General features: G+C 40.3%; 2 protein-coding genes across 3 annotated transcripts; one reads left to right on the forward strand and one right to left on the reverse strand.

The window, feature by feature from the left end:
- Positions 1 to 2,434: 2,434 nt before the first annotated feature.
- slc2a6 (solute carrier family 2 member 6) lies at positions 2,435 to 10,525 on the reverse strand. Of its 2 annotated transcripts, none has more exons than XM_034142325.1 (9): positions 10,436 to 10,525; positions 10,152 to 10,286; positions 8,653 to 8,924; positions 7,863 to 7,959; positions 7,578 to 7,677; positions 7,299 to 7,492; positions 6,824 to 6,999; positions 5,800 to 6,098; positions 2,435 to 4,426 (listed from the first exon to the last, which is right to left on the reverse strand). In XM_034142325.1, the coding sequence occupies exons 2-9, from the start codon at positions 10,203 to 10,205 to the stop codon at positions 4,101 to 4,103; spliced, it is 1,518 nt and encodes a 505-aa protein (XP_033998216.1). In that variant the 5' UTR covers positions 10,206 to 10,286; positions 10,436 to 10,525; the 3' UTR covers positions 2,435 to 4,100. The 2 variants fall into 2 exon arrangements, with proteins under 2 accessions (XP_033998216.1, XP_033998215.1); XM_034142324.1 differs by having other exon boundaries at positions 4,101 to 4,426; positions 10,152 to 10,274; positions 10,436 to 10,469.
- Positions 10,526 to 12,823: 2,298 nt separating this feature from the next.
- On the forward strand, positions 12,824 to 16,391 carry LOC117492150 (pentraxin-4). The gene is made up of 4 exons (XM_034142265.1): positions 12,824 to 12,949; positions 13,267 to 13,445; positions 13,944 to 14,872; positions 15,724 to 16,391. Exons 1-4 carry the CDS (start codon positions 12,824 to 12,826, stop codon positions 16,389 to 16,391), a joined length of 1,902 nt encoding a protein of 633 aa, XP_033998156.1.
- Positions 16,392 to 17,626: the final 1,235 nt, after the last annotated feature.

Raw genomic sequence — 17,626 nt, forward strand, 5'->3', positions numbered from 1 at the left:
ACAGTGCAACACAATATTACAGAAAAACAGAAAAATATAGTGCAAGTAAATATTAAAAGTAACTGCAAAAAGAAAGGAATAGTTAAAAAAAAAAAGTGAAATAGTGAAATAAGTGAATAGGCTATGTAAAGCATACACACGTTTGGAGGGCCTCAGAGTATATCTATACTATTAGTAATTGATTATTCACGATTCAATTATTGATATATCATGGATTATTCCAATTCATTCAGTCAACACTTTTGAAACAAATACATTGAAAATATTGTATAGTTCAGCCTCTTGGCTCATCATATTCAGTTTGTTATTTAAATTATTTGTGTTAAGAAAATATGTATTTAGAATGACAAGGATAGGTTTGTACATATAATTATACTATGTTTTGCTTTTTGGATGCATCTATGGTTTGTATCCTTCCTTTCACACAATTAAAACACTGTTAGGTTTGAAGTGTTGGCAGCACTATAGTTTCCTGTTACATATTTTAGCGATTAGTCACCCCACTTTAATAATGATAGATATTCTGTATTGGCATCCATTTTCATTTAGAATTTCCTATTCCATTTTCTGCCTATAATAAGTATAGAAACCTCAGAGATTGACAGTGTATTGATGAAACAATTGATTTATTGCATGAATTGATTGTCTGTGTACATCCTGTCCGAGTTTGGTTACACTGTGATCATTATTTAAAGAGATACTGTACATTTCAAGGCAAGGCAAGGCAAGGCAAGGCAAGGCAAGGCAAGGCAAGGCAAGGCAAGGCAAGGCAAGGCAAGGCAAGGCAAGGCAAGGCAAGGCAAGGCAAGGCAAGGCAAGGCAAGGCAAGGCAAGGCAAGGCAAGGCAAGGCAAGGCAAGGCAAGGCAAGGCAAGGCAAGGCAAGGCAAGGCAAGTTTATTTATATAGCACCTTTCAACACAAGGCAATTCAAAGTGCTTTACAAAAATGGAAGACATTATGAAAATGGCATTTAAAATCAGTCATTAAAAAGAAAAGATAATAAAATAAACATTAAAAGAAAAAATACATGGATAAAAGTTAAAAGTTACAGTGCAGTTTAAGATGTGAATAGTTCAATTAAAAGCAGCGGCAAAAAGAAAAGTCTTCAGCCTGAATTTAAAAGTAGTCAGAGTTGCAGCGGATCTGCAGGTTTCTGGGAGTTTGTTCCAGATATTTGGAGCATAATAACTGAACGCTGCTTCTCCATGTTTAGTTCTGACTCTGGGGACAGAAAGCTGACCAGTCCCTGATGACCTGAGAGTTCTGGATGGTTCATAATTTAGCAGTAGGTCAGACATGTATTTTGGGCCTAAACCATTCAAAGCTTTATAAACCAGCAACAATATTTTGAAATCTATTCTTTAACACACAGGAAGCCAGTGTAAGGACTTCAGAACAGGAGTGATGTGATCCACTTTCTTAGTGTTAGTGAGGACTCGAGCAGCGGATTTCTGAATTAGCTGCAGCTTTCTAATAGATTTTTTAGTGAGACCTGTAAAGACACCATTGCAGTAGTCGAGTCTACTGAAGATAAAAGCATGGACAAGTTTTTCCAAATCCTGCTGTAACATTAGTCCTTTAATCCTAGATATGTTCTTTAGGTGATAGTAGGCTGATTTAGTAACTGTTTTAATGTGACTGTTGAAACTCAGGTCAGAGTCCATGACTACACCTAGATTTCTGGCTTTATCTGTTGTTTTGAACATTGCAGACTGAAGCTCAGCGCTAACTTTTATACGTTCTGCCTTGGCTCCAAAAACCATTACCTCAGTTTTATCTTTGTTTAATTGGAGAAAGTTCTGACACATCCAGTCATTGATTTGTTCAATGCACTTACTCAGTGTTTGAATTGGAGCATAATCTCCTGGTGAAATTGTTACGTAAATTTGTGTGTCATCCGCATAGCTATGGTAACTTATTTTGTTGTTTTTCATTATCTGAGCCAGTGGTAGCATGTAGATGTTAAAGAGAAGAGGCCCCAAGATGGAGCCTTGAGGTACCCCACATGTCATATTTGTCAACTCAGATGTGTATTTACCTATAGAAACAAAGTTTTTTCTGTCCTTTAAGTAGGACTCAAACCAATTTAGAACTGTTGCCGAAAGTCCCACCCAGTTTTCTAGTCGGTCTAGTAATATGTTGTGGTCAACAGTGTCAAAACGCAGCACTGAGATCTAATAATACTAACACTGAAGTTCTGCCACTGTCTGTGTTTAAGTGGATGTCATTGAAGACCTTTACAAGAGCAGTCTCAGTGCTGTGGTTTGGACGAAATCCTGACTGGAACACATCCAAACAGTTATTTAAATGCAAGAAGTTACTCAACTGTTGAAATACAACTTTTTCAATGATTTTACCTAGAAATGGCAGGTTTGATATTGGCCTGTAATTGTTCATTACTGAGGCATCTAGATTATTCTTTTTTAAGAGCGGTTTAATGACTGCAGTTTTCAGGGCCTCTGGAAAAATACCTGAGTGAAGAGATGGCAAACACTGCCCTATTTTTACATTATAGCGAGGATCCAAAAATGAACCACATTAGCAGTAATCTTCTATCTGTATACAGCCATCTATTTCATACATGTAGGCGTTATAAAAAAAATGGTTGTGACTGTGAATTCAGAACATGAAATGTCACAATGGGGTAATACTGTTGTTACTGCAATTCATTGAAAAGGTTTGACTTATATGTACTGTTGTATGTGTAGGAACACAATGGTTTACCAAGTAAACATTCCGACACTAATGCTACGCTAAAGCTATTCTATCGACTGACATGACTATGAACACACAGCTTTAGAAAGGTGCAGCTCACGAGATACACACACACACGCACACACGCGCACACGCGCACACGCGCACACGCGCACACGCGCACACGCACACACACACACACACACACACACACCGAAACCTGTGTTGTCTCTTCCCTTCTTTGACAGACTCAACATGTCAATCAAACAGTGTACAGACCAGACAGAATTGAATATGATTGCATAATACTGAATTCGATCCATCCCCTCAAATGTACCTTTTAAAAACAGTGTATAGACAAAATAAAAGGACCACCTTACATCATAATACAATCAATTAAATTACTAAAGTATTAAAGGTTAGTGTAAATATTGAGGGTGTGCATTCACATCCCCATCAGTACCTTTGATGATGAATTATTTTCTAGTATCTACAGATGCGTCCTAATTTTTACCCATTATTCTGAATGAAGGAATCAAAATAGAGTGTATTAAATAATAATGATGAGCCCTGCTGCTAAGCAACTATGAAGATGGGGCAGGAAAGTACATGCTGGCTGAGTCAGACAGTGAGTCCAGACTGTGGCATGTGACCTGTCCTGCTCAGCCACCGCTGGGCCAGGAACGTCACTTCCTGTCTTCATTTAGAGGAGTTGATGAACCAAGATTCTTTTCAGACAGCTGGCAACCTGTTTGTTCACATGGTTATTACATATTTGAGGATATTGTGGTCTTTGGCCTTGCTATTTATCAGATCTGCTTTTAAATTATGAACCCTACATAACCCTCAGGTCTTGTTTGTACATGGCATTTACATCAGTGATTAGATTACCCGGTTTGTGTTCGAGGTGTATGATTAAAAAGTACTTGTGTGATATTTTATGTAAATGTTGCAATACCACAGTGTAGAAGTGCTTATACTCTTGCATCCAAAGTTTGATTAAAAGAACATGTTGGCATCAAATAAACTTAAAGTACATAAATTAGTCATAATGGATAATAGCTTGTTTATACTGCTGTGTAGCTTGTACATTTCCAACGCTGTTCAATGAACACATCATCATTATGAGTTCATTTATATTTTGTATTACGTAATAATCTGAATCTGTAAAATAACTAAAGCTGTCATGGACAAAAAAGTACGATATTGGCTTTTAAAAATGTATGGAGTAGAGGTAAAAAGTAGCATAACATATGAAATACTCAGGTAAAGTAACATTATACTGCAGTATTTGAATAAATGTACTTCACTACATTCCACCACTGGTTATATATTAAATTAAAAACCCTCTACATTAGCCCTTTCTTAGAGATATCCCATGGTAACAATATATATATTTGTATCTCTACGTCTGTTCAGTGGAAGGACTCCGGGTGATGGTGAATGTCCCTCCTGTCCTGAAATAATTCTCTATTTCCTCAAGCGATCGACCTCGAGTCTCTGGGACACACACGGCGGTGAACAGCAGGCAGAACACACACACCACGGTGAAACACAGGTAGGGCACGAACAGGCTGTAGTCCTCCACCAGGTGAACGAAGGCCTGCGTGAGGGCGAAGGCCGTCAACCAGCTGACGGCCACACACAGACCTGAAGCCACGCCCCTGGTTACCAGCGGCAACACCTCCGACATTAGCAACCATGTGATCGGGCCCCATCCCATGGCGTATCCTAGGAGACAACAATAGGATGACAAAGATGATGTCGTTGCACAACAAAAGCCCAGAAAGCCGTTAGGGCTCGGTCACATCATGCTTTGTTTTGCTTATGCTCTTTGTTTTATTCTATTGAAAAAATGTACTCAACTAATTATGTTCCCTCTTTTAGTTGAGATTTTGGACAGTTGATAGCGTTATATTTGTTGGCTGCCTCAGGAGATCGTTGACAAAGTTCAAGGGTCAACAAACATTACTATCAAAAGAGCAATTTTGCCCCCTTTGTCACAAAATTAAGTTTGTCTGGAGCCGCAAAACATATTTGATAACACAGCTTAAAACGTATGTATTTTGTTATGCAAAACACTTCTGTCTATAAAAAATGTTGTTTGTTGCATTTGTGAACTTAGACAATAAAGAAAAATCTTGAAAGTCTATTGCTATTGTTATCTGTTATGACATAAAGTCTTGATTGATATCCGTGTATCTAGGAAATCACACAACCACGCTGAAAAGTTTGAAATGTTTTCTCATTAAGCAAGGTGTGCTAACATAATTGACCAATTGAAGTGAAGAGCACAAACCACATGTGGGTGTTGACGTGTAACAGAAAGCAGTTCTTCAAGAACAAACTGTGTGTAACAATGCCCTGAGAGCATGAACTGTCATAACTTGTTTGAACACGACAGAAGGTAATCTTCTACAAACAGAACGCGCTTCGTTAAATATTTTCAAATCAAATCAAATCAAATCAAATCAAGGTTTATTTATAAAGCACATTTAAAAGCGATTTTTGGTCGGGCCAAAGTGCTGTACATGTAATAACTACAATCACATAAAAACACGTTTCTATAATCACAATAATTTTAACACAAATGCCTTCAGGGTTTTCAAATGTAACTTGTATTTTATTTTCTGCCTCTACTGGGACATGTCTCCATGCTTTAATGTTCAACGGCTCTTTATTTTTCTCATACTGCCTGTGCTGCAGCACCTTTTTTCACCCTCTGTCTGAAACCAGAGCCCAGTCTGCTCTGATTTGTTAGCTGGCCGGCTCTGTTGTGATTGGTTCAAACCTTAGGGATGTCCCAGCCCTTAGCCAATCACATACAATGTGTTGGAGCGCTAGCCAATAGAAGCATGAGTGTTACATAGTGATGTCACTCTGTTACGGAAGTAAACAAAGTGTCCAATGGAGGCGTTTCAGGCAGGGGGGGGGAATGTGGGAGAGAAACTTTAGTCTTTGCAGAACATTTACATGTACAACAACCTGTATAACACACTACAGGACAGGGATAACCCTAAAAAGCATGAATATTGTCTGAAACCAAAGTTGTGATTAGGTGAAACAAAATGTTTCATCAAAGGAAGATAGCTTTCAACACTCACCAAAAATAAACACCATGGTGCTGATGAGAGGAATGAGGCCTGCTGAAGTTTGCTGGCTGGCGTCCAAAGCGCTTCCAATGGCATCATGGGAGATGTAGTCTAAGCTCGTAGTGAGGTTAAGAGGGGCGGGGCCTGGAGGGCATGGTGTGGTGTGGGAGATAATGGTAAGAGTCAGACTGGACAGAAACATCAACAGGCTCGACGTGTACAGCAGGGCTTTGCGTCCCGCCCTGTCCATCAGACTGGCTGCCACGGCAACAGCGAAGAGGCGGAACGCTCCAACAATGGCGGCATCATACCTGACAAACACCAAACGAGAAAGGTCAGTATGTGAACCATTGTTGGGTTGAAGATTTGTGATTAAAGATAATTATGTTAATTGAAGTTAGAATCTTCTTCGTAGTTGAGTTTAGTTCAGCCTTTACCTTGGCTGATAATACATTTAAAGCCAATGCAATGACACTTACATTGGTTCGGTTTATGAAAAGCTAATGTACTTAAGGCAGTTTGTATCATCATGGTTAAATGCAATTAGATTTAGGGTTAGGAATGGATAGACCCCGGGTGCAAATAGCAGTCTTGACTATACTCACCCGGGTACAAATAATATCTGTCTAAATAAGAAATGTTATGTTACGCAAGTAATATTTATGGTTAGGGTTGGCCCAAACTCTGAGTGTATTTCTTTATTTATAAAGCACATGTTCTAAAAGCATTGAAAACAGCAACACTTCCATGAGTCATGACAATTAAATAATAATATAGGAATCCCAAACAATAGGCCTACTGCAGATAAATAGTACATTACATGTTACTTGTTAGACGCTTTTATCCAAAGCGACTTACATACTCAATACTGTGGACAATCCCCACAGGAGCAATTTGGGGTGAAGTGTCTTGCCCAGGGACACAACGACATGCTGACTGCAGTGGGGTTTGAACCTGTGACCCCCTGATCCGAACACCAAGGCTCTATCCACTGCGCCTTAGTAGGTATATATATAGATTTTTTTAAATGCCCAACCTGGCAGGCAGGGAGACTTTGCTTTTGGCAAAGATGGGCTCCATGTAGATCAGGATGGGTGTGATGCCCGTCATCTGCTGCAGGAAACGCATCCCCACTGAGATGAGGATTGGCCGGTAGTACACGGGTGTGGCCAGCTGCGACCATGTGACTTTAGCCTGTGTGTTGATGCTGTGCTACATTGGGAGACAGAAAAACAAAGTTGAGTGTCCTTCAAAATTGCTCACAAAAACTGCTCACGTCCTCCAATGACAGAGCTGCCATTATTGGAGGATCTCTACACCCAGCATTGTAGGAAGAAGGCTAACAGGATTATTAAAGACCTCCATAACCCCAGAAACAAAGTTTTAGTCTGCAGCCTTCAAGCAGCGGGTATCGCAGTAACGTCAAAAAACACCTGACAGTTTTACCCCACAGGCTGTAAAGTGTCACTTATTTAGTGTCTTTTGCACTATTTAAGTGGTTTTCTCAGTACCTGTATGTCATTGATCTCCACTTGTGTGTCATAGTGTTCCCCCCTCAGCCACCGGAGGGCCTTCTCCGCCTGCTGCTCCCTCCCCAGTTTGATGAGCCTCCTGGGGGAGTTGGGCATGAACACCAGAAGCACGACCATCAGCAGAGCCGGGACCCCCCCCACCGCCGCCAACCACCGCCACCGTAACACCAGACCTGCACGTCAAACTCTCAGAATTGAACAGTTCATGAAAGAAATGTGTGAGTATTATGGTATGCAGGCCTATTGGTATGTTCCTACCCAGGGCGTAGAGCACCAGGGCCCCAGTCACAGCGGTGATCTGAGGGCAGGAGCCCATAGCCCCTCTCACTCTTTTATGGGAGATCTCTGAGATGTAAACCTGTCACATAAGCACACAAAAGAAACACACACATTTACAATAACCCAGTATTAATACAGGTAGTAGCACTCAAATTAAATTGTCACAACTGACATATCAAACTCTGATTAAACTGAGGTAACAGGAACAAAAAAGAGGACAATTTGCATGGCTATGAATAAGTTCCTGTAACGATGGTAACCTACAGGTATTGATCCTGCCGTCATCCCCCCGGCAACACCTGTGAGGAAACGGCCCAAAAGGAGCATCCAGAAGTCCGAAGCTCCTCCCATCAGCAAGTAACTACATTTAAACAGAAGATCATTTTCAGAGAGGTTCATATTTGTACTTTGTGCTTCTACTGTGACATGGTTACATGTTTTAATGGTCAAAAAGCACTTTATGTATTTAACCCAGTCTGCTCTGATTGGTTAGCTGGACAGCTCTGTTGTGATTGGTCAAATGCTTAGAGATGTCCTGCCACTTAGCCTACAATGTGTTGGGGTAGCAAGCCAATGGAATAAAAAAACAAACACAATACAGTTTGATGGATTACATTATAGATTACCGCAGTATCCGCACAAAAACCACCAGACTCAGGGACAGTTTTATCCCACAGGCCATAAGACTGCTAAACACCTGAGCTCTGTTAAGTGCCCCGATAAACATTCCTGTTTGTCATCTTGCAATATACTAATTTATATAAATAGTTATCACCGCAATAAACCGTATTTAATTGAATCTTAATTTACATTATTTAATTTCATAATCTTGTTCTTGTACAAATTCCATATTGTATTGACATGTATAGGCTATAGACTTTTTGCACTACTTTTTATTTTGTATTTTTGTATTTTATTATATATGTTGCATTGTTGGAGGAGCTCAGGTCAGAAGAATTTCATTGCCATTTCTACACTGTAGCTTTGTGCATATGACAATAAAACCTTTGAATCTTTGAATCTTTGAGATGGCTGTATTGCAACAGAAACCCACCCAATAGTGGACGGCACTGCTGACGTCATGATACTCAGCTTCCGTCCAATCAGGTCGTTGAGCAGCATGGCCCCCAGCCCCCCGGCGGCTGCTCCCAGGGTGTAGATGGAGCCGAACCAGGCGGCCTGCTCCTTACCCATCCTGAGCCGAGGGTCCACATCGGGGCTCTGGAGCTGGGGCAGGACCGGTGACGAGTAAACCAGGGAGTAACCGAAGCTGAAGTTCCCCAAGATGGCCGAGAAGACAGCCAGATACAGTTTGGAGTCATTGATCTGCGGCAGAAGGATTTGGAAGCTGAAACTCAGAGTATAAACTTCATACACACGAGGCACGATCAAAGGGTAGATAGGTTAAGGTTGAAGGGAAAGTTTCAATTAGAAGGATCTTTCAATTTACCCTTCCTTTAAAATTAAAGTAAATATCAGTGTCAGCAACATACATTTTGTGTCTTGTGGATTTCCATGATTTTTCTCTAGCACACAGAAGAGAAGTGTGTTATTTTCACAGTTTTATTCACAGTTAACCCGGATAAACGCATCGCAGCATCGTCTGCATGACGACCAAGCTGATCTCTGGGAAATTGCAACAATTACATAACATTTGACCATTGTATTGCCCTCATCCACGCATTCAGCAGGATAATTGAGATGAAAATGGTGTGAAATTTGCCTCATGACCCAAGTTTATTATTAGTTTTCACTCAGTCGAGCCAAGTTAGTGATTTAGTTGTTTTATTACATGTACATCAAGAATGTGTTATGTCTGTAATTCACCATTCTAGCCTTATTTTACCTCAGATCTTCTCGTAGACCAGTTTCACAAACATTGAGTGTTACATTTATATCGTGGCTTATATCAATCTAATAGTCACACATCAGATAGACGTCTAAGAAGTCGAGTTCTTGACCATCTTAGGTAGCTCTTTTCTATGAATTCTAATGTTGTAACCCGAACCAAATATTTGCAGCAGTTTAATCAGAAAGCAGCGCTCACATGATGTGGCTTCATATTGTGTCAGGGCACATTACTTTTGCTATATCAGCAGTATAAGTCTGTGTATTTCCCTTAGACACACAAACAACTGCAACAGGTTACTGAGGTCCCTAAAAACTCTTGCTATGCCCATTACTCACTCTAAAAACATTGTTCAAATAGCACAAATTATACTTTATATTTGCTATTTTCCTGTTTTCTTGTAGCACTGGTCCGTAGGTTTTACTTAATGTTACAATGAAAACTTCAATAAGTCATGAAATGTTGATATTTGTGAACTATTTAACTTACATCAAACGTATTTACGAGCAAAATAAAAATATGCATAATAACAGTACAGATTTGTCTGGAATATCCTTGGTAAACTGCACCCTTTCATTTAGACCTTTATCCCTTAACATGTTACAAAGAATGTATCTTAAAGCTCCAATACATCAATGTTAGGGTAGCTATATATGCTTTTGATGAGATTTTAAAATCAATAAACTAACAGAAATGTTTCCTACCTTGGATTCAGATGATGTTGATCTTCCTTTCAGCAGTGGAGTGTTTTCAGCCATGTCTGCAGCAGGAGACTGTCACACAGAGGTTATCAAATCCAACGTGATTTGTGACCTCTGTTTCAGGATCTGTTCGTTCCCCTTTACAAAGAGGATGTAATGTTATAAATAGTCAGACAAAAACGTATCAATGTGGAAATCAAGCTTCCAACAAATGTGGTTAAAAATGAAACCAAACAAGTTAAAATGAAGACAATTTTGTCTAAAAACTGAAATATTAAGAGACAGACCTGTGTGTTGTCCAGGGTTTCCACTCAGACTGAATGAATCAGACAGAGGCAAGCTACATGAGGCCATAACTAAACTGAAACTGAAATCTGTGTCACTGGACTTCCACAAGTGAAACTCAACTGGAATGAATAGTGTGAATTATTTAACATTTTCAATAAATAACTGAGTAACTGTAGTAATATTTGCAAACTTAAAAAAAAAATAATAATATAATTTATACAAATGTGCTTCTTTTATTAAAGGTGGGGTAGGTAATTTTGGAGAAACCAGCTCGAGTGTGCTAGAATTTGAAAATACACAGCCGGAGAAAATCTGCCACTTCCTTACAGAGCCCCTCCTCCAACACACACGAACGCGCACATGACCAATGAGGGCACGAGATAAGTTTGTGCACAGATGGAAGGCTGACAGGCAGGTAGGCCATCCAGTTATTTTAGCCGGGCCGGCTAAAATGATTGGTCGTACTTTTCACAGTACTACAGCTTCCACAGATGACATTTTGTAATGGATTTTTTGTCAAAGCACTTAAGATATTCATTGCTATCGGGATGTTAAGAGCATTCCATGGAATATAACAAAAAGTGTATCTCGAGCCGGTTTCTCAAATTTACCTACCCCACCTTTAACTTTTAATGTTATTTATCAAATATAATTACTTTCAAAATGACCAAAGACGTACTTTTTAATCTGTTCAGAATGACTTTGAATGAAGCACTTTAGTCCCATTTCATTTACATTGATTAAAATATAATGATCACACATTTGTGGAATAAACACACTGAATGCTGACTTAAAAATATTGACTATTTTCCGATTCAATAAAAAACACACGTGAGGCAGATATCACATTAGATTCGATTCGATTACATTAGACAAACATTATTGATCCCAGATTGGGAAAAGCTTTGTTACAGCAGCATGTTCACAAGGCATTATAATAAAATAAAAAGTAAACACACACAGTAATAATATACAAATCAACAGAAGGATATTTATCTATAGAGCATCCAGAGAAAAGCAATATGAAATATACAATTTACTGTAAATTACAACACGCTGTAGAACTTTTTTGAAGCCCAGTGTGCAGTAAATGAACCCAACGTGTTGCAACGTGGTCATGTGTAGAAAGCAGAAGGGAGGAATAAACATGATTCCTAGATTGTGTTATTTAATGAGAAAGCAGAAGAATAATAAAGGATCCAGATCCCCCTGCACTGAGTCAGGGGGAAGAGGAAAGTGACTTCTTCTCCATCAGCCCACACATCATTAACTGTTGTATTGGCACTTCACACACAAGTATACAAACATACACACTAATACAAATATACACTTTATCATTACATTACATTACATGTCACTTGTTAGACGCTTTTATCCAAAGCGACTTCCACACATTCAATACTGTGGACAATCCCCACAGGAGCAATTTGGGGTGAAGTGTCTTGCCCAGGGACACAACGACATGCTGACTGCAGTGGGACTCAAACTTGCTATCCTCTGATTCGAAGATCAGCACACTAACCCACTGAGCAGTAACCCACTGAGCCACAGCCTTCCCTTATCAAACAATCAATCGTACAGACATAAAGCATTAACACTCCTGTTGTCCTTCTAAATTATGTTTTTTGTCAGAAAAAATGGTTCTTTAATATTATTGAGCTGAAAATTACATAGATGGTTCTTTACCTTCTTTGCAAGAACAAATAATAGTCACTACTTACATTGAATTATGGGCATTTTATTGAAATGTATAGCATCTGGGGTCTTCCCGGTTCAATTTTGATTGAATTTCTGTTAAGACTTTGACATTTAGAAGTCTTTGATTAGCCATTTCCTTTGTTTGCTCTGTTCTTAACTATAGTCAAACATATTTAACCTTTTCTCCGTTTAAAGAAAAGTTTAATTAAAGTTACTATAAAAGGTGAAACACAGGGTTGGGTGAAGATTCAGATCCTTAATGGATAACTACACCGGAGCACAAAAATTTGACAGGACGACATAACAAAAGGTTGAAAGACTAAAACGTTATCAATTCAAGATTCAGTTAACAAACTTCCAGTTGGTGTGCTGTTTTTAGGAGTTTATTTTCTTTGTTTTTATCTAAAAGTGAGATAGAGGCCGAGAGAGAAGCAGAGTACCTGTTAAATCCATCTGCATTTCCTCTGAGGTCCCTGAAGATTTTGTGGAAAATGGAAAAGTGTGTTCCTGTCCCAGTTTGTGGGTGTGCTTTTGTGTATTGTACATCTGTGTGCATGTGTGTGTATGCAGTGTTTATCAAGACGAGCCCTTTTCAGCTATGTCTTTCTCTCTCTAGTAGCATTTGTTTCCTCACCGTCAGACATCCAGACCCAGGCTTCCTGCTGCATCTATCCCAGCTCCGTTGCACCATGGGCAGCCTGAGGCCCGGACACTGGTCCCTGATCCTGGTCCTCATACTCCTGCTGCAGATTCAGCCCGTTAAGGTGAAGGGAGTTGATCCTGTGTCGCAGAAACTACGACGACTCAATGAACAGGTCGGTTTAAATCAGACTGTGTGGGAAGGACTTTTGGCTTAAATTTAATTTCTAATGTTTAAAAGTTCTGAAAGAGATAATATTAAAGCTAAAAACACTGATTTACTCTCTGTAGGTCAGATATTTTTGCTTATTTATTTACTGAAATAGCAAAAAACTCTTGCAAGCATCATGATTTTTCAGAAGGTAGAAGTCATCACAGGAACGCATTGGATGTTTGTTTTTTCTTCTGGATGTATTTCAGTATTTTTCTGACCTTCAAATTAGTCACCAACAGCTGCAGAAGGATTTGTGAAAACAAATTTCCTCTCTGTTAGTTCCAGCAGTTCCAGGCGCTGACCCAGGCCCGTTTGAACATGTTGGCCCAGAACCAGAACAGAAACTCATCGGGGGGGTTGGAGAGCCGAGTAAAGGCACTGAGCGAAAACTGGCAACGCTTGTCAGAAGACCTGGATCAACTCAAGCGGAGCTCAACGCAGGAGATAGAGGGTCTCAGGTCAGAGCTTGGGAACACTAACTAAGAAAGGGTGCTCTGTAAATATATCTGTAAATCGATTCATCTGTGACAAATCCCTGCTTGTTGTTTTTGGTAAGAAAGGATTTGTGGGGGGCTGAGAAAAGATTGGAAAAGAGGACAGAAAATGACAGAAATGAAATCTTCTTAATAATAAATGATGTCAAAACATTAGGGCTGGGTCAAGGGAGAATTGTTAGTCTTGAGTGGGAGGGCTTACGTTTTGGCATCTGTTCTTTTGAGAAGTAATGATAAACACAACAACCTTTACACCAGAGTAGTCTCCCAATGGACACAAAATACATTTTATTTTTCATTTATGAAGATCTACCCTGTTGATTCATAGCCTAAATATATTTTTTATTTTGTATTTGAAGTTGGACCAGGTCTGATTGTACCAGATGATGCATTTTCGACAAGTACAATAAATAAAGAATATAACATTCAAAAAAAGTCTTCTCATGTTGCTCATCATCCCAGGGAGTGGAGTAGGAAGCTCGAGAAGAAGAGTAAACGTATGGAGGGTCGTCTTGCTTTCATGGAGAGGAGCCTGAGGGAGAACCGCCGCCACGCCCAGAAACAGAAGCCCGATCCTGGTCAGGATATCCCCAACCTCACCCTGGAGCTCCAGAGCCAAGATGAACGGCTCGGTGCTCTTCAGACCCAGCGAGACGAGCTGATCGTTGGGCTGAAAGGGCTGCAGGAATCCCTGAATAACCAGGCGCTGCGTCTGACCCGACTGGAGGGTCAGGTCTTGCAGAAGAGCGATGGTGGAGCGCTGTGGAGGGCGGAAGAGTTGTTCAACTCCAACATCACATCTCAGGAACACTATGAACCACGCAGGAGATCAAAGACACATAGAGGGAGAGAGAGATTGAGACTGGACTCCGAACCCATAGTAGAAGGTCCCTTTCAATACCCGTCAGTACCAATAAACCGAAGACATTCAAAGGAGTCAAGACCTCAGCAAGAATCTCATCTGCATTACTCGCCCCAACCAGACTCTTACGGTCTCCAGTCCCAGATCCAGGTGCCGGCCCAGAAAAGGCCTTACCCGATCCAGCAGGAGCAGATCCAGTCTGTGCCTTATCTTCATACCCAGGTACGACAAAGATACCAGCCTAAGTTATATCGCCAGAGACACCCCCAGTTACACAACCCCACTCGGCCCTATTGGTCCCAGCCCCTGCCCCATTCTCCAACTTATCCTGAACCTAACAAAGTTAGGCAGAGTACGACCAGTCCGTGGCCTCCACCGCCTAAAGGTTCAGATGATATCCCTCAGCCCAAATCTGAGTCTCAGGAAGAAACTGACACAAAGGAAGAGTCTTCAGTGATCCATAACTTCCTCCAGCTTCCTGTGAGGCACAAGATCCCTTCACGACCTGTTCCTAAAAAGGATGCAACCAGTAAGTAATATACTTCACGATACTTGAAGTATTTATTTAGCAGGTTCCAAAATAATCACAGTATGAACATGTTGCACCTCAGCCAAATCACGACATGTCTTCTCCGGACAAACGACACTGAAACCACAGAAATACAATGGAAGTTAAACAGACATTCCCATTTAAATTAACAAAGAAGGTGGTCAAATTGGCAGCATGGTTCTGTCCATAAATCACCAAATCTACCTTACATGTTGTATCTAATTTGTTTAATCCTTACAATTTAAATGTTATCTGCCCAATAAATGGCAATTATCCGTAGTCATACTAACATTAAAATACTTTAGACAGGGTAAGCAGAAACGTACAATTCCAGTGTTAAACACTAGGTTAAAAATGTGAATTCAACCAAAACTCCTTGGTTAGATTTAGGTAAAGAATGTGTTTTTCAGTTACATACAGTACGTTCATGACTTAAGCTATCCGACAAATAAGTAGTTTAATTACTTACTACCAATAGATGACAACAGCCTACTAAGCCAATTTGCAGGTAGAATAAGGTCATACCACCTCAAATCTGTGACCTCAATGACAAATAATGACAGCCTTTTATTCATCGTAACATTCGTGACTGTTGAAAAAAAACGAGGTGTTATGGGTTAAATGGGTATTACTGTTTCAGGGATTTTCCAGAAGCTAGAGGGGTCTGTAGTTTTATTGAATTGTGTTGTATATTGTGTGTATTAGGGGACTCATTTGCATAGCCTCCAAATATCATTTACCAACAAGATATTTCTGATCGCTTGTCTTTTAAGTTTTACTTTTTAGCACTAGGGGTTTTATTATACTGAATATATCCTGTCTTTCTGCAGTCTGTAACGTGGACTCCCTGCTGCTCTTCCCCTCGGCATCAGCAGACAACTTCGTCACCTTCTTCCGGACTCTTCCCAACCTTCCTGAACTTTCTGTGTGTTTGTGGCTCCGTGTTGAAGCCTCACATGTCGGCACACTGCTCTCTTACGCCACAGACGACAACGACAACCAGTTAGTTCTGTATGGACGTAACTCCTCTGCCTCTTCTGCATCCATCTCTGCTTCTTCCTCCTTCTCCCTGGACTTCATCATTGGAGACCCAGTGTATCGCCGTCTCCCTGTGTCGTCGCTGATGGACGCTCGCTGGCACCACCTTTGCGTCGTGTGGTCCTCCATCCAGGGGCGTTTCTGGCACTACGTTGACCGGCGCCTCACCTCCTCAGGCTCTCACTTCAGAAAGGGCTGGGAGATACCTGGGGGAGGGTCTGTGGTGCTGGGGCAGGAGCAGGACGTTGTGGAAGGAGGGTTTGACTCTGCGGAGGGTTTTGCCGGTCAGATAGCAGGGTTCAGGATGTGGAACCGGGTGCTGAGTGCTTCAGAGGTTGAAGGGGTGGCAGAAGGAAGAGGTTTGCCCAGAGGGGTGGTGCTCGGCATGGAGGACATAAAGGAGGTGCATGGGGAGGTGCAGCAGGTGGCATGTGAATGTTTAGAGCACTGTGTGGGATAAAGTTACAGAGGATAATTCATATAGAGAGTTTCTTTCCAAAACATTATTTCGGTAGGGAATGCTTTCATTGCTGGCCTTTTAACAGGCCATGCAAACACTTTATCTTCTTTTTAGATACATTTTTTCAAGGGGGCCCTATTATGCTTTTTTGGCTAAAATCGGGAGTTTCTCTCTCACACCCTCTGAAATGCCTCCATAGGATGCCTTTGTTTATTTTAGCGACATATTGACATAGCGACATATTGACATCACTCCGTAAGGTTTTTATAAAGACCTTTTTGAACATTAAAGCATGTAAACATGTCACAAAAGAGGCACAAAATACAAATATGAACCTGAAAATGAGCGTGATAGGGCCCCTTTAATACGTGTTGGATGTATATCAAGCAGTATGTTGTTGCTGGACTTAAAGATAAATCAACCAAAACTGGGACTGTTCTGACTGATATGCAACATTACTAAGTGTTAAACACTACCAAGGATCTTAGAATAATAATGTGTTCTCGTACATTTGATATTCATTTTCATCACTTCCATGACAAAAATACTTGATTGTAGTATGGGTGGATCAGGTAAGACTGTTTCAATTGTGCAGGGTTTTGGATAGTAATCATTGAAAATGCCTTGTTAACATTAAACCGTAGAATCAAAGTTGAAATGTAATAAAATGTGCTATTTGGACTCAAGATGCATTATTCATAAAACTAAAATCCTGCAGTAGAACCTTGGGACTCCAAAAACACTTTATGTTTTGTCAAGATCAAATATAATGGATGAGTTTAATTCTTCAAAAAGTAGATAAAGGTTTGACAGCACCACTGCTGTAATTTATTCTTGAGGAGCACTTTATGTTCACTTTTTTTAACTTAACATCTGTGCTGAGACTTGGAATTATTACTTAATAATGTGGCACCATAACCATGTATAAAGTGATATTCTGGTCATAAAATACATCTTTGAAAGTTTGACATGTATGTAAATTCTGTTCTTACTGTAGAAAAGGCATTTTTAAACTTCTCCATGATGCCTCAGGTCCAAGGTGCAAACACCCTAAAGACAAGAAGGACTAAGCTCCGGACCTGGGGTGATAGGTGCTGCACCCTCCACATCAGACAATCAACCACCCTACCATCATTCAAACAAGCCCACAAAACCCACCTCTTCAGACTTGCCTTTCCCTTAAATACGTTCTAATTAAATTCATTTTATCTTTGTTTGTTGTTTGAATTGTAGCC

This window comes from Trematomus bernacchii, unplaced genomic scaffold (assembly GCF_902827165.1).
Source record: "Trematomus bernacchii unplaced genomic scaffold, fTreBer1.1, whole genome shotgun sequence".
Classification (NCBI taxonomy): Eukaryota; Metazoa; Chordata; class Actinopteri; order Perciformes; family Nototheniidae; genus Trematomus; species Trematomus bernacchii.

What these genes read in the sequence shown, in the direction of transcription:
- slc2a6 (XM_034142325.1), bottom strand. Translation starts at nt 10,205, where the DNA reads ATGGCTGAAAACACTCCACTGCTGAAAGGAAGATCAACATCATCTGAA. An exon ending in GCAGTGCCGTCCACTATTGG is followed by an intron (nt 7,960 to 8,652) that starts GTGGGTTTCTGT and finishes GTTTAAATGTAG; the next exon opens with TTACTTGCTGATGGGAGGAG. An exon ending in TGGAGATCAATGACATACAG is followed by an intron (nt 7,000 to 7,298) that starts GTACTGAGAAAA and finishes CTCCCAATGTAG; the next exon opens with CACAGCATCAACACACAGGC.
- LOC117492150 (XM_034142265.1), top strand. Translation starts at nt 12,824, where the DNA reads ATGGGCAGCCTGAGGCCCGGACACTGGTCCCTGATCCTGGTCCTCATA. An exon ending in TACGACGACTCAATGAACAG is followed by an intron (nt 12,950 to 13,266) that starts GTCGGTTTAAAT and finishes CCTCTCTGTTAG; the next exon opens with TTCCAGCAGTTCCAGGCGCT. An exon ending in TCCTAAAAAGGATGCAACCA is followed by an intron (nt 14,873 to 15,723) that starts GTAAGTAATATA and finishes GTCTTTCTGCAG; the next exon opens with TCTGTAACGTGGACTCCCTG.